The sequence below is a fragment of the Vicugna pacos genome, chromosome 13 (assembly GCF_048564905.1).
Source record: "Vicugna pacos chromosome 13, VicPac4, whole genome shotgun sequence".
NCBI classification, from domain to species: domain Eukaryota; kingdom Metazoa; phylum Chordata; class Mammalia; order Artiodactyla; family Camelidae; genus Vicugna; species Vicugna pacos.
Window position 1 is genome coordinate 44,604,374 of NC_132999.1, and position 15,661 is coordinate 44,620,034.

At 34.4% G+C, this 15,661-nt stretch overlaps 1 protein-coding gene across 4 annotated transcripts in view; it reads right to left on the bottom strand.

The window, feature by feature from the left end:
* S100PBP (S100P binding protein) overlaps positions 1–15,661 on the bottom strand; it is a 30,757-nt gene that overhangs the window by 11,464 nt on the left and 3,632 nt on the right. For 2 of the 4 annotated variants that reach the window (XM_015240967.3, XM_072974857.1), the window contains exons 2-5: positions 13,523–13,638; positions 11,952–12,796; positions 11,201–11,292; positions 9,861–9,964 (exon numbers count right to left, since the gene is read on the bottom strand). In XM_015240967.3, coding sequence (XP_015096453.1) covers positions 9,861–9,964; positions 11,201–11,292; positions 11,952–12,794 — 1,039 coding nt within the window. In that variant the 5' untranslated portion in view covers positions 12,795–12,796; positions 13,523–13,638. Of the gene's footprint in view, positions 1–9,860; positions 9,965–11,200; positions 11,293–11,951; positions 12,797–13,495; positions 13,639–15,661 lie in introns of all 4 variants that reach the window. The other 2 variants (XM_015240960.3, XM_031683968.2) reach the window with 1 other exon arrangement.

Consider the following 15,661-nt stretch of genomic DNA (forward strand, 5'->3'; position numbering starts at 1 on the left):
AACATCAGTACTGGTCTTACAGTAATTAAAGGAATAATAAGGAAATATTATGAATAATTTTATGTCAATAAATTAATCAACTTAGATAAAACGGACAAATTCCTTGTAAGACCCAAATCACCTAAATGGACTCAAGAACATAAAGAAATCCTGAAAAGCCCTATATCTATTACATCTATAGTGAAGAACTCCACCAAAAAGAAAACTCCAGGCTCAGATAATTTTATTGATAAATTCTATCAAACATTTAAAGGAAGAAACAATACCAATTCTGCACAAACTAAAAAAACAAAGGAGAAAACAATTTCCAACTAATTTTATAAAGCCAGCATAAGCATGACACTTCAACCAGAGGTGGACAATTTATACAAGAAAAATTAAAGACCAATATTCCTGTATGAACAAGACAAAAAAACCATTAAAAATATTACAAATTGACTAAAGGATAATTCACCAAGACTAGTGAGTTTATCCCAGGAATGCAAGTTGGCCTAACAGGAAAAAAAAAAATCAATAAATGTGATACACCATATTACAGAATAAAGGAGAAACACCATATGGCCCAAATGCAGAAAATTCACTTGATAAAATCGATCATTCATTCATGATAAAAACTCCTACCAAACTACAAATACAAGGGGAACCTCCTCCCCTGATAAAGGGTATCCATGATAAATCTACATCTAATATCACACTTAATGTACTAGAAGCCCAGCCAGCACTGAAAGGCAAGAAATAAAAGGCTTATAGATTGGAAAGAAATAAACTGTCCTTATTTGCATATAATATCATGTTAACACAGAAACTTCTAAGGAATCTATCAAAAAGTTACCAAAAGTAACAGAAAAATTTAGCACGGTTATAGGACAAGATATCAACATAAAAAATCAATTGTATATCTATATGCTAGCAATGACCAGCTGGAAACTGAAAACTAAAATTTTTCATTTGCAATACCATGAAAAAGCGTAAGATACTTATGAATGAATTTAACAAAATTCATACACAATCTGTACCAAAACCTACTGAGAAAGAAAGAAATAAATGGAGAAATATATCCTGTTCATGGATTGGAAGACTCAATTACTGTTATGATGTCAACTTTCTCCAAACTGTTCTATAGTCAACACATCCCAGTGAAATACCCAACAGGTACACTATAATCAAGACAGTATAATGCTGACATAAGAAAAAACACATATCAATGGAATAGAGAATTCAGAAATAAACCCCATGGAAAGGATAATCTTTTCAACAAATGATGCTAGAACAACTAGATATCCATATGAGGAGGGGGAAAAGGTGGAGGAAAAAGAACCTAAGCCTTTGCCTTACAAAGACCATAAAACAGTATAATCGCTTTGGAGAACTTTTTTTTTCTTTGGGTGGGGGAGGTAATTAGGTTTTTATTTATTTATTTTAATGGAGGTACTGGGGATTGAACCTGGGACCTTGTGCATGCTAAGCATGCATTCTGCCACTGAGCTATACCCTCCCCCTCTAGAGAATGGTTTTTGACTCAGCAATTCCACCCCTGATTATTTAACCTAGAGAAATGAAAACACATGTTCACAGAGAAACCCATATATGAATGTTCAAAGATGCTTTATTCATAAAAGCCAAAATCTAGAAACAGAAATGTCCATCAACAAATGACCAAACTGGTATATTCATACAAAGAAAAATTCAGCAGTATAAGCACAGAACTACTAACACATGTAACAACATGGATGCCTATTTAAAGAAATTACTCCAAGTAAAAGAAATCAAACACAAAAGAGCAACTACTGCTGGTTCCATTTATATGAAATTCTAGAAAAGACTTATCTATAATGACCAAAAAGAAATCAGTGCTTTCCCAGAGCTGGAGTCAGGCCAAGGACAGACTGACTGGGATAGAGCACAAGGGAAATTTTGGGGGTGGTGGGAATGTTCTATCAATCTTGATAGTTATATTATCTCACAAGTGCATACATCTGTCAAAATTCACCAAAATGTATTGCATGTAAAGTGTACCACAATAAAGCTGATTTAAAAAAAGAAAAAAAGTTAAGGCATACTTCCAGATAAACATAGCAGGGTGAGTTTATCTCCTCTTTCTCCCTCACTAAATTTGAAGTCTTAAATCAATGATCTTAGCAACCATTTAGGAAACTACAAAAGAGCAAATGAAACTCAAAGCAAGCAGAAAAAAGGAAGTAATAAATATCAGAATGGAAATTAATGAAACAGAGAAATCAATGAAACAAAAGCTGTTTTTTTAAGAATAATAATGTTGATAAAGTTTTTTCCAGACTAATTAGAAGAAAACGGAAAACACAAATTAATACTAAAAATTGGAAAGATCATCACAGATACTATATAAAAGGACAATAAGGGAATATTATTGACTGTATATCAATAAATTTAACAACTTAGATGAAATAAACAAATTCTTTGAAAAATGACCAAAGCTCACCCCAAAAGATACTAATTCTATACAAATTCTTCCAGAAAATTGAAGAGGCAGGAATACTTCCCAGTTCATTCTGTGAGGCCATCATTACTCTGATACCAAGACCACACAAAAAGATTAGAAGAAAAGTACAGACCATTGTCTCTTGTGAAGATAGATTTATAACAAAATTTTAGCAAATCAACCCAACACATTATTACAAGGATAATACTTTAAGACCAAGTGCAGAATGCATGAGACCAGGAATGTAAGATTAGTTTAACATTAGAAAATCAAATAATTCTCTAACACTATATGATTATCTCAATAGATGCAGAGAAAGTATTTAATAAAACCCAATAGCCATCTCTTTTTTTTTAATAGCCATCTCTTAATAAAAACTCTCACCAAATTATAAATATGAGGAAACGTCCTCAAGTTGATAAAGGGTATCCAAAAGAAACATACAGCTAACATAATAGGTAATGGTGAAAGACCAAATATTTTCCTCCTAAGATCAGCAACAAGTTACTTGTATTACTTGTATTCAACATTGTACTGGAGCTTCTAGTCAGTGCAATAGGGCAAGAAAAGTAAATAAAAGGCATCCAAATTGGAAATGAACAAGCAAGTGCATCTGCTGAGGACATGATCATATATGTAGAAACTAGAATCTTCAAAATAGGTACTAAAATTAGTAAGTGAATTTATCACGGCTGTACAATATAAGATCAATGTTCAAAAATCAATTGAATTTCTATATACTAGCAATGAACAATCTTAGTAAGGATGGGAGTAATTGAAATTCATACACTGTTGGTGGATATATAAAATGGTACAACCACTTTGGAAGACAGTTTGATAGCTTCTTAAAAAGTTAAACATATACTTACTACATGACCCAGTCATTTTACTCTTAGATGGTTACTCAAGAGAAATGAAAGCATATCCATACAAAGATATGTACATGAATGTTCATAACAGCTTTATTTAAATAGCCAAAAATTGGAAATAATCCAAATGCTCATCAATAGGTGAATGGATAAACAAAGTGTGTTATATCTGCATAATGGAATATTACTCAGCAATAAAAGGAATAAACTACCAAGAAAATGATGAATTTCAAAGTACTTATCTTTTGAGAAAGCAGCCAGGCTCAAAAAGAGTATATACTATATAATTCCATTTTTATAGAACTCTAGAAATTATAAACTAATCTATAGTGACAGCAGATCAGTGGTTGCCCAGGGACTGGAGGGGGCAAGGAAAGGCAGGAGGAAGAATTACAAAAGAAACTTTTGGATGTTATAGTATGTTTATCTTAATTGTAGTGATAGTTTCATGGGCATTTCTATATGTCAAAATTCAACAAATTGTATACTTTGAAAACTTGTGCAGTTTATTTTATTTTAGTAACTCATAAGAAGAAAAAATCTTGAGAAATAAGAAATTAATTCATAAAATAAGAACATGGTAAGAAAAGGGAATAAAACAGAAAAGAACTCTTAGAAATCATAAATGTAAATGTAAAAATAAAAAATTCAAAAGAATAGAAAACAGAAAAGACAGAGGCAGAAAAAGGAAAGAAAAGATAACAGACTTAGAAGATCAATTCTTGAAAGTTCAATGTCTAACTATTAGGAATTTCTTAGAGAATAGATTATACAGGGAGGAAACAATCATCAATTAACATAATAAATTCTCAGAACCGAGAGATATATATCCAAATTAAAAAGGCCCACTGAGTATCTAGTATAAAGAATGGAAGGAAAAAGAAAAAGAAAGACCTGCACCAAGATCTCAATAATTGGTACAAATTATCAGAATGCATTGGACAGATAAAACTTCAAGAACTTTCAGAGAGAAAAAGACACATACCGAAGAATAAAAATTAAACTCAAACCAGACTTCTTAACAGCAACACTAGATGCATGCCTTCAAAGTTCTGAGGAAAAATGATTTTTCAATTTAGAATTCTCTATCAAATCATCAGTCAAGTATGAAGACAGAATAAAGACAATTTCAGATATGGAGGAGCTCCCAAAATTTATCTCCTGTGCACCCTTACTTAGAAATTCTCAGAGGATGTGCTCCACTGAGACACAGATCAAGAAAGAGGAAGAAATGGAATCTAGGAAACAAGATTTAAACCAGGAGAGCAAAGGGATGATAGCTCTGTAGCAGGTCTGGAGAACAAGCAGTACAGATTGGAGCAAAAGAACAGAAGGCTCTAGGAAGGTCTCCAGAAAAAAAATAAAAAATGAATTGATAGATTACTGGATATGTTACTGAGCATTTTGTAGGGGTGGGGGGGGTGGAAGAGGGAACATTGATAGGGATATAAGTCACATTTGTAAAAAAAATTAAAGATAAATTCATTTGCAGTTTAAAAAAAAATGAGGTAATTAACAACTTCAGAAAAACAAATAATTCAAGAAAGAAAAATGAAGCGATAGTACTATACTACCTGGCTTTGCAGTGAACAATATTTACTTAGTTGTAATACAAGCAATGAATACTAATCTAACAATCATTTGGATAGCTACTACAAGAAAACAGAAAATAACAAGCATCCGTGGGGATGTAGAGAAACTGGAACATTTATGCACTATTGGTGAGACTGTAAAATAGTGCACTATGTTAAACAGTATGGAGGTTCCTCAAAAAATTAAAAATAGAACTACAATATGACCCAGCAATCCCACTTCTGGGTACATATTCAAAAGAATTGAAAGCAGGGTCTCAAAAGAGATATCTGCATACCCATATTCACAGCAGCATTATTCACAATAGCCAAGAAATGGAAGCAACTCAAATGTTCACTGAGGGAGGAATAAATACATAAAATGTGGTATATACATACAATGGAATATTATTCAGTCATAAGAAGGAAAGAAATTCTGGCGCAAGCTATACCACGGATGAACCTTGAGGACATTATGCTAAGTGAAATAAACCAGTCACAGAAAGACAAGCAACTGTATGACTCCACATTTATGAGGTATCTAAAGTAGTCAAATTCATAGAAACAGAAAGTAGAATGGTGGTTATCAGGGGCTTCTGCAGGATAAGTAGGGGAAGGCTAGTTATTTTTTAATGGGTAGAGTTTGAGATTTGTAAGATAAAAGAGTTCTAGAGATCTTTTTCACAACAATGTGAAAAAACGTACTACTGAACTGTATACTTAAAATGGCTAAGATGGTAAATTTTGTTACTTTTTTTTTAATCACAATTTAAAAAAAAAAATAGATGAATGGGGTCATGTCAGAAGACAGGGGACCACATGAAGGAATTCTCATTGGTTAAATGTGGGACAAATTGAGCATCAAAAAGAATAATGACCTATAATTGATTAGAACATATTGATTTTTAATTCATGAGGTAATTGTGATAATAAAAACATTAAAATGTTTATACAAAAATGCTAGCTAATAATTATAGAAAAAATGATTTAGAAAATGAACATTTTCTACACAACTCTGTGTGATGGCTGATTAAGGCAAAGATCATCAATGAATGCTCAAACCATTAGGTGAACAATTGTTGTGGAACATGATATTCAAATGATACCAAGGCATCACCCCGCAGATGATTTACTAATTACAAAGGGGAAAATGTACCTTCCAATGGAAATGTGGCAGTTAACATTTTAACAAAGTGATCAAACCTAGCATGACTATTAGTAGAACAATCTGTCATTAGGTGCTGCTTCCTAATTTGATACAGGATGAATATACAATGGTACTTATGAATTATTCCAGCAAAAAATGCTTAATCTGAATCTCGCACCTCCTCCAGACCCAACTTCCAGTTTACAGGAAATACAGGGGATGGAAGAACAAGTTAAACACCACCACAAGGAAACAGTAAGACACAATTCAGAATGTGGGACAATCTACAAAACGAGTGACCTAGATTAAGAGAGACTAAGGAGACAATAAGTAACACATGAACCTTGACTAGATCCTGTTTGAACAATTCACAAGAAGACAATTTTGGGAAAACTGAGGAAATTGGAATATAATTAGATAATAGATAATTTTAAGAAATTATGATTAAATATAAATTGCCAATAAACATGAGAAATGGTTAACCTAATTATTAAAACAAAATGTTAAAATTTACCTATCAAATTGGTGACAAAAATTAATACAATTTTTGGGGGGCAGGACAATCTGGAAACATGTAACAAAGTTTTAAAAATGTTTATATACTTTACCCAGCAATTCCACTTCTAGGCATTCATCCTACAGAAATAAGAGTTGTACATAAACATTTATGGACCAGAACGTTCACTGCAGCATTATTAATGAAAATGGACATAGCCTAATTATCCAAGATGAAGTAATAAATTATGATATTCTTATTAATTAAAAACCTTAATTTGAGGTCTTTAACATGGAAAGGTCCTTAATATACATTAACTAAATGGAAGAGAGTAGTTATTTTTTGTGATCTTAGAGGGCAGAACTAGGAACTACCACTAGAAACTACAAGTAAGCAGAGTTTGGCTCAGTGTAAGGACTAACGCTCAACAATGAGAATTTTCTAAAAAATGAATGGCCTGCTTTACGAGGTAATGAGGTTTGCACTATTAGAACTCTAAGGAAAAGCTGAATAGTCATTTGGCAAAGATACACAGAACAGACTGATATGTTAGGCGATTAATGAGAAGATCTTAATGGTCCTTTTCTACTCTAAGAACTTACAATCCCATATAAAGTTTTCTCTTAGGTGGGATGTCAGGAAGAAAGTGGTTGGTACTTCTTTGTAAATGCTATTAAAGACCCATGTGGCACTAAACCAAAAAGAGATTATATTAGAATGATGCAGTTGAAGGATGATTTACAATATTGTATTCTGTATTAAAAATATACACATTATTGATAAAATGAAAGATGATTAACTTAATGGAGAGGGTTCAAACTAAATTGACAGAAACTAATTTTGAACCTGCCCTCTATTAATTTCTGTGTCTAATAAGGAACCTGAAAAGTTACACTTTTCCAAGGTAAATAGCACTAAACATCTCAAAAAGACAGGAAGCACAATGCTCCTTCTTTTTGCTTCTGGCTGCCCTGTGAATTCATATATAAAGAGCGAGAGGAAGAATATGCCCACATTCCCCCTGCAATATGGTATAAAATATCTTTAAGTTTTGGATGTGTGAATACTGGGCAGTGGAAAGTGACACACAACTTAGTATCACACTGGGTTCCTGGAAGGCAGGAGCAAGGCCCATAACATTTTTAGAGTAATTGGTAATGTTGAAAATTCTTAGATGCCAAAAAGGAATCCCCTAAAAGATGCACTTTTATTATGGAAATTTTCAAATATACACAAAAGTAGGGGATAGTAAAATGAGCTTCCCGGTCCCTCAATACCCATCACTCAGCTTCATTAACAGTATTTTTGTAAGGCTGTTTTCTCTAATTTTCCAGGTTGGGATTTTTTGTTTTGTTTTGTTTTTAGATTTAAAAACAAACATCTGACATTAAAGTATTTCACCTATAAAAACGTCAGTATGAGAAGATACACTTTCTTGCTAATACTAAATAATTCAATAAATGTTAATTGCTATGGTTAGGTACTGTTCTATGCATTAAACTACTAACATGTATAATTTTCACATAAACTAAGCCTCATTATTATCTCCACTTTATAAATGAGAAAACCAATTTAGTACTGGCTCAAGGTCACAAGCCAGTAAGCAGTAGTGCTAGGATAAGAACCCAGAGTTAACTCTAGACCAGACTTTGTTCTCCCAACCACTTAAGTAGGCTGACTTTTCTCTATACTAGTTATTCTAGCTGTTCCTTATGGGATACAGATTGTTGTGATAAAATTGAAGAGGGACTCCTGAATGAGGAAGGGATTAGAAAAGATGCAGAAATATGAGCAGCTACTCAATGCTTATCTTGTGAAATTTTCTTTTCTAAATGTCCCAAATGAGAAAGGAAAATGTGACCAGGTATCATCTGTGTCAACTGCCTCGTATATAAAAGAAAGTAAGTCACCTTACACAGGGAAAGCAACGATCAAATCTCTTCCACAGAGGTTGAATATAGACAAACTTCTTTTAATTTGCCCCTCCAATGACAGCGGGGGTGGGAGCAGGGGGAGAGTGTGTCTAGTTCCACAAGACCTTTAAAATAGTTCAAGCAAAGAGATCTCACAAGCAGAGGCCTGAGCAATCAGTATGAGTAGCATCTGATTGCTTAATGAAATCTTTGACCAAAAAGAAAAAGAAAAAAGGACATGGAATAAAAACCTTCTGGCTGATATCTAAGAGTTCTAAACCCTTCACTCATAGCCTTATACAACAAAAAAGAAAAAAAATTACTAAATAATTCAAAATTTGTCAAAGAAAGGGGAGTTCTCCTTCAATCTTTGGCCAAAAATTCTTCTAAAACTCTCCCTACTGATTTACAATAGATCTTAGAGTAAGTGAACTAAATTATCTTTGTGGAGCCTGTCAAAGGCATCCTCCGTCCCCATCTTCCGCTCTGCCCAAACACAAACAGAAGGGCTCCTTCCCTGCTCCTACTGCACTTTATAACGTAATTCTACTAGAGCACTAGTCAATATTGCAGTGTAATTATCTTTTCCTCTCTGGACTATCAGTTCCCAGGGATCCAAGTCTCTACCTTACTCCTGCTTACGTTTCCAATCCCTAATCTTCAAACTGAGCACCACTGAAAGTTTTGCTGAATGAATAGAGACAGAAGCTAAAGATGACAGAATATGGAGTGATTTTTATGAGAACAAATTCTTTTATCAGTATTTTCTAACCTCTTTACCTTCAGTACAGCTCACGAGTTTTTCCCTTTGGGAGTTATCCCATCAGCCAATAGTTCAGGATGAATGATAACATGGTCTATAGTCTCCTGAGGGCTGGAGAAAGAATCTAGCCATTTTGGTTAGCAATAGCTTTTAATGAACTAGGGAGAACTCAGACTGAAGGATCTGGAAGGTAATCAAAGTCTTTCAAGAGCTTTTATTCAGATGCCAAGATGCAAGATGGCATTTGAAATGCCTACTTTTTACATTTAAATGCTGAAGGCAACAGGGAAAATCATCCCAAATGAAAAACTAATGATTACTAAGCAGTGCCTGGTCATCTACTTCTATTTTTCAGACAGAAAACATCCCAAGCTTTTGGTTATAGCCCTTACCATTCAGGAGACACACTTCATGTACTGGCATGAGTCTCCTTGGACCATCCCCCTAATATTGGCTACCCAGACCACTTTAAGGATTACCTGGATCAGGCAGTCCCTTTAAGTGAAAAATCTTTGGGTAAGGAAATTATCTTTCTCACCAACTTAAGATAATTCAAGACACTCTCCCAGTTTAAGCTATATTACACTGGGGGAAAAAGTCCCATTGCATCTTTTCACATGCTATTCTTTGGTTACCATGTTACCTTGGTTAGAATCCACTGGGTCTTCTATATGAGCGATTACATTCCTGAGATAACTTTGCTTCTGCTCTTCTAGATCTGACGGTGAAAACGTTGGAACATGAGTCCTTGAACAAAATAAAACCAGAAGGAGGAAAAACAATCATTAGAACCATGAGTATAGTGCTTCCTTTGACAGAGAATTCACATACTGTAGACAGGTCACAACAACTAACTCAGAGGCAAAAGAAAGTGTTAGTCATGTAGTAAGAAGTTGAAATCAAGTATGGAGTTGAGAGGAAAAAGAAGAAATAGATATATCCTCCTACTAACAAGGCATAGCAAAATGAAGACAATCTACTCCATATAGAAAGAAAGCATTTGTAGAGTAATTCAAGGTTAGTCAGGAAATAGCTAACTTCACAGAGCTTCAGAAAAACTGAATAAGGTAAAAACCAGAAAGCACCAGCTGGATCTGGCAATTAAAACATTGGTGACCTTGGCAATAACGATTTCTGGCCCTTGCTCATACTGATTGCACTGTACGGAGGAGTCTGTGGATGAGAAAGTTTATTACTGTTCCAAGCAGCCTGACTTGTGTACTTTGGTACAATTTTCATTGTAAGCAATTCACAAAATTCCCTCAAGTAAACAAAATATAAGGAAAAAAACCGCAAAAAACAAAAAACCCCAGAAAACTGGGATTGGAGGTGGTAGTCAAAGGGGACCTTAGCCTTATTTGTAATACTGAAAAAATTTTAAGCAGAATAAATTTAGTATCTATGTTATCAAAACTTTAAAAAAAAGTGTCATTGTAAGGAAGCTAATCTGTCTCAACCTAAAAAAACAGCTTTGTTAATTGAAAAGGCCCATAAAGAGACACTGCCATCTTCTGGCAACAAGAGAACCAACTGAAAAGGTGACCCAAATCTGCAACCTCTATAAAATTTGTTCCCTAAGGACAGTTATATGCAAGTTGGGAGAGATGACTAAATGATTTTTACATAGTTATGTTTAACATTTTTGTTAAAATTATTCTAACTTTCTATTGTATCTGTGACCGGGCTTCCACACACACAGGAAACAAAAATCTTACATTTATATAGTGGTTTCACTAATATTTTTTTTACTCTTCAAAATAACCTTGTGAGGCAGCAGAAAAGGCATCATCAGCCTCATTTTATTGACAAAGAAACAGAGGTCAGAGAATATTTGACTTGTTAATATCTGACAGTTATTGATAGTCCCAGAACTTCAAGTATGCTTACTCTTGGCTACAGTTTTTCCCCCACATTAAGGACAAACTTAGAAGAGGAAGAAAGCAACCAAAGAGAGCCAACAGAAACCAAAATATTTCACTATACCTTGTTTTGGCTTGTAGAACAGGAATGACTTTGCCTAGTCTTTTCTCACGGACTTTCAGCTTCCCAGAATCCTTGTCAGGAACATCCTGCTTCTTCTCAGAGCATAAGGAATAAAGAAGGAAAGATGACCCTTAGAAAACAACTGAAAACATTACTTTTGGAAATATTCTTGAACTAAAGTCTACATAGGCACATTCTTGAGCCTTACTGTGTACCAGGCACTAAGATGGGTGCTTTAAATGAAACAGTAACAGTAATCTCAAGGGCAGGGGACAAAAAAAGAAACCTTAAGTGGTATGGATTATTATACCTATTTGGCAGATTGGGAATCAGGCTCAAAGAGGTTAGGTAAACTGCCCAAGATTTTTCAGCTCTTCAGTGGCTGACTCAGAGCTGGTTTATCTAATATGTATAGCATGGCAACCAAAGATTGAGACTTAGGCCAAAACCCAAAGAAAGGAAAAATAGTAAAATCATCATCTTAGTTTATTCAGTGTTTAATAATATGTACCAGTTACTGTAAATATATTCATTAACCTTTACTATACTATATAGTGTAAAATATAAAGTAATATTTACTCCAATTTATAGATACAAAGAAATTGTAAGGAAACAGAGAGGCTAAATAAGTTGCCTAGGGTCACAGTGCTCGTCAGTATTCAAATTCCAATTTATCTGATACAAATCTCTGCTATACAGCTTCTGAATGAAAATATTTTATTCCTCTCTTCACTTTGAAAAATATACTTACTTTGTTTGATGAACTGGAAACAACTGGAAACCTCATTTCACAACTTGATTTATGTGATCCATTTCTCCATGATGACCCTGTATTAGAAGTCTCTGAATGGTCCAAGATTTGAGAGAATCTGAGAAGTGCAGGTTTCTTACTGTCAGACATATTTTTATTGGAGACAGTTTGTTGAAAGTTATTGTTTGAAGAAGGGAGTGGGGGCCTATCATAGGCAGAGTTACTGGAGCCGATCCCTTCAGATTCTGTGCAAAGTGTGCTCTCATTTGGGCTAAGCTCATCTTCACTCAACTCTTCTCCAAGGGAGGAGGGTTTTCCAATGTCTTTGGATGTATCAGTCTTGTCCTTATCAAGTACAGCATCACAAACTGTTGGATCAAATGGTGCAACAATTGTTATTTTTATAAGATTATTTTCTAGTGCAAAGCGTCTATTCAATGGTTTTGTAGGAGTTGGTCCATGACCAACTGATGTACTTAGTTGAGGTAGTTTGAAGAGGCCAGGGGTCTCAGCTACTGGTCCCAAGCTGTACAATGATTTTTCCTCTTGGGGAGCATCAAGTAGAATTTCATTCCTCCCTTCCTTCTCAACATTCCTGCTGTCATCTTTAAGCAACTCTCCTCCCCAAGACAAGTGCTCATTTGATAAGTCATCATCCTTTAAGAGCTCCTGAATCTCTTCCTCTGTGAAACTGAAATGGCCATCATCTTCTCCATCAGACAGCTCCAGCAGGGAGTCATCCAGTCCATCCTCATCCAAGGAACCCCAAGAAAATGGGGCATTGTCTTTAGGCAAGAGAGAGGTACCAGAAGATTGTTTAGAGGGCACTAGTGAGCACGTCATATCTGGAGAAACAAGAGGCAGTTTCACTCATGAATAGGAAATACACGCACACCAACGCCAATCTGCTCTAAAGAGTGGTAGTGTCTAAGTGTTTCAAATTTTTTGCACTGTGACTTGTAACATGAAAAACAGTTTTAAGATATTTAACCTTACCAGAATCATGGAAATATTCATCAGAACAATGGGATTTTTTTTTCCTATCAAAGTGGTAAAACTTAAAATGACACAATAATCTAGTTTGGTGAGAATATGAAAAACAAAGACCCTCACTAAAGATGATAAAGATGACTATCAGTGAGAGTATAAGTCAGCATAATAGTTTTGGAGAGTAATTTGGCAGTAGCATTTGACCCAGCAATCTTACTTCTGGAAATTTATCCTGCAGAAGTAATTATACAAAGGTACATGGATACATTTACAAGGATGTTCAAAGGAGAATTATTCAAAACATCCAAATATCAGAAACCACCTAAATGTCCATCACCAGATGGCTCCAGTAAAATCATGGTACATTGATGCTGTGGAACACTTTACAACTATTTAAAAACAAAAAGAAGTAGATTTGTATATACTATCATGGAATAATATCTACAACATACAAACAAAAGAAATATATATGTAAAATGTAGACTTCCACAGTTTATAGTTTTTAAAAAACAAACATGTATTACTTTTGAAATTAAAAAAAACTTTAACCATACAAGAAGATAAAGAATTGTCTTCCATACTGTGTGGAGCTGCTGGCGTGATCTCTGCCTTTGCCACGAGACCAAATGGAAAAGGTTTCAGCTCCTGTTAGCTGTTCCTTTCGGGAGACTTGTCAAAATGATTGACTCCCACCTTCCTGCAGGCACAAAGAAAATTAGAGGATCTTCTCATCACTTTCAACTCTAATTACAAAGTCAACTGCATTATGCTTTAAGGTGTTCCATCTATTAATTTTGATCTTGATTTTTTTTTAAATACCAGAAAGTTGGATTTTGAGTCAAGAACATCAAAGAAAAATCTTTGGAGGAAAAATTATGCAACTAAGGAACTACTTTTGTTCCTCCCAATAATTTATACTTTCTTAAGAATATCATTTGCTCCAGTAAGATGAATACAGGCTTGGGAGTCCAAGGACCTGGGTTGTAGTCCTGGTTCTTGTCACTAACCAGCTGCAATAATTTGGGCAAGCCTCAACCATCTGTACTTGTTCCTCTTTTATAAAATGGGGAAGGGATGGAGAATGGAATTTAGGTGATAGTCTAAGATTCCATCAAGGTCTGAAAGTTATAATCATGACCATACATACAAAAGTCTTGTTTTCAACACATATATAAATACAAAGAACAGGTCTCAACCAATACAATACAAAATTGATGGTTGTTACAACCTGCAGGGGGGAGGGGAGTTCAGAGAGGACAAGGGGACACTCCAGTATTTTTACTTTTTTACTTGAATATCTGCATATTACTTGTATAATTAAAACCTAGTGCTTAGATAGCTGATGACGGACCTAATCTCTAATTATTTTCTAGATGGGAAAGGTGATAAAAAGTTGATACTCATATATCACATGTCAACATCTGAGAAGCTGTAAGAAACACTTAAACACTGAACTCAACAATTTGGAAAAATTTTTGTAGCCTTTTAACTGTGAATTTCCCCCCACCCCACTTCCTTCCATACCACACCCTGAATTTTAGCTTTGGTTCATGCATTCTTTCAAAAAACATTTTCTGAGCTACTATCATCATCACACAGCCCTGCATTAGATTTTATGTCTCTATACGTTTTCTAAGAAATAAAGATTTGGTTTCCACCCTCAAAGAATATATAATCTTCCCAGGGAAACAACACTAAAAGTTATGCACCAATATGAGAAAATACAAAATGGCATAGACAATAAAGTACTAGAGAAAGCGTTAGAAGGAAATGGCAAGGATTACAGAATTTTAGAATTAGAAGGGACCTAAGTAATGTATAGCATGGTGACTATAGTTAGCAAAACTGTATGTTTTATTTTAAAGTTGTTGAGAGACATCTTAAAAGTTCTCACCACTAGAAAAGAATTTCTAACTATGGAAGTGATGTATATTTATTAAACTTATTGTGGCAATCATTTTGCATCTTGTACATATATCAAATCATTATGCTGCACACTTTAAACTAATACAATGTTATATGGCAATTATACCTCAATAAAACTGGGGTGTGTAAGTTAAAAAAAAAGATTTGCTCATCTTAGAAATGAGGTGGGACAGAAAGGGAAGAAATATTAAGTACTTATTATAAACCAGGCACTGTAAGATACGTTTTAGAACTCTAATCCCTCAATATAACTCTGTAACACAGATCTTATAAAAAAAAAAGTTTTCTGTTATATTTAACTTAATGCTGCTATGACTTTTTTCTTAAATCTTATTTTACCAATATTCCTGCAATTGTTGTGAGGGAGTTCTAGGCACTGAAGCAGGTTCCCTGTGAAGTGAAAATTAATTTCTCTGCCCAGTGACTAGTTTATTTTATAGAGTAAAGTTATTCTTTAGGCAACAGTAGAAAAAAATAAGTTTACTTCTGGAAAAGTTTTTTTCAAGTATGTGGTTGTCAAGCACAAGAATCACAGGCACTGGGATTAACAAGCCACATTTCTGAGAAGCTCTTTCTGAGCCACTTGGGCAACTATCCAACTCCTTCCAAAAGGTCTAGTCCAAACACTTGCTTGTTCAAATGAAGAGTTCAACAGATTTTTCACTCTTGGGAAACTAAAGTTCAGAGGTATTCAGTAACCTAACCAAGTATACAGAGCAGCTATGCTAGAAAAGGATCTAAACCAAAGTCTCATTTCAAAAGCAATGTTTTCTCTTCTATTTTTTCTACCACCC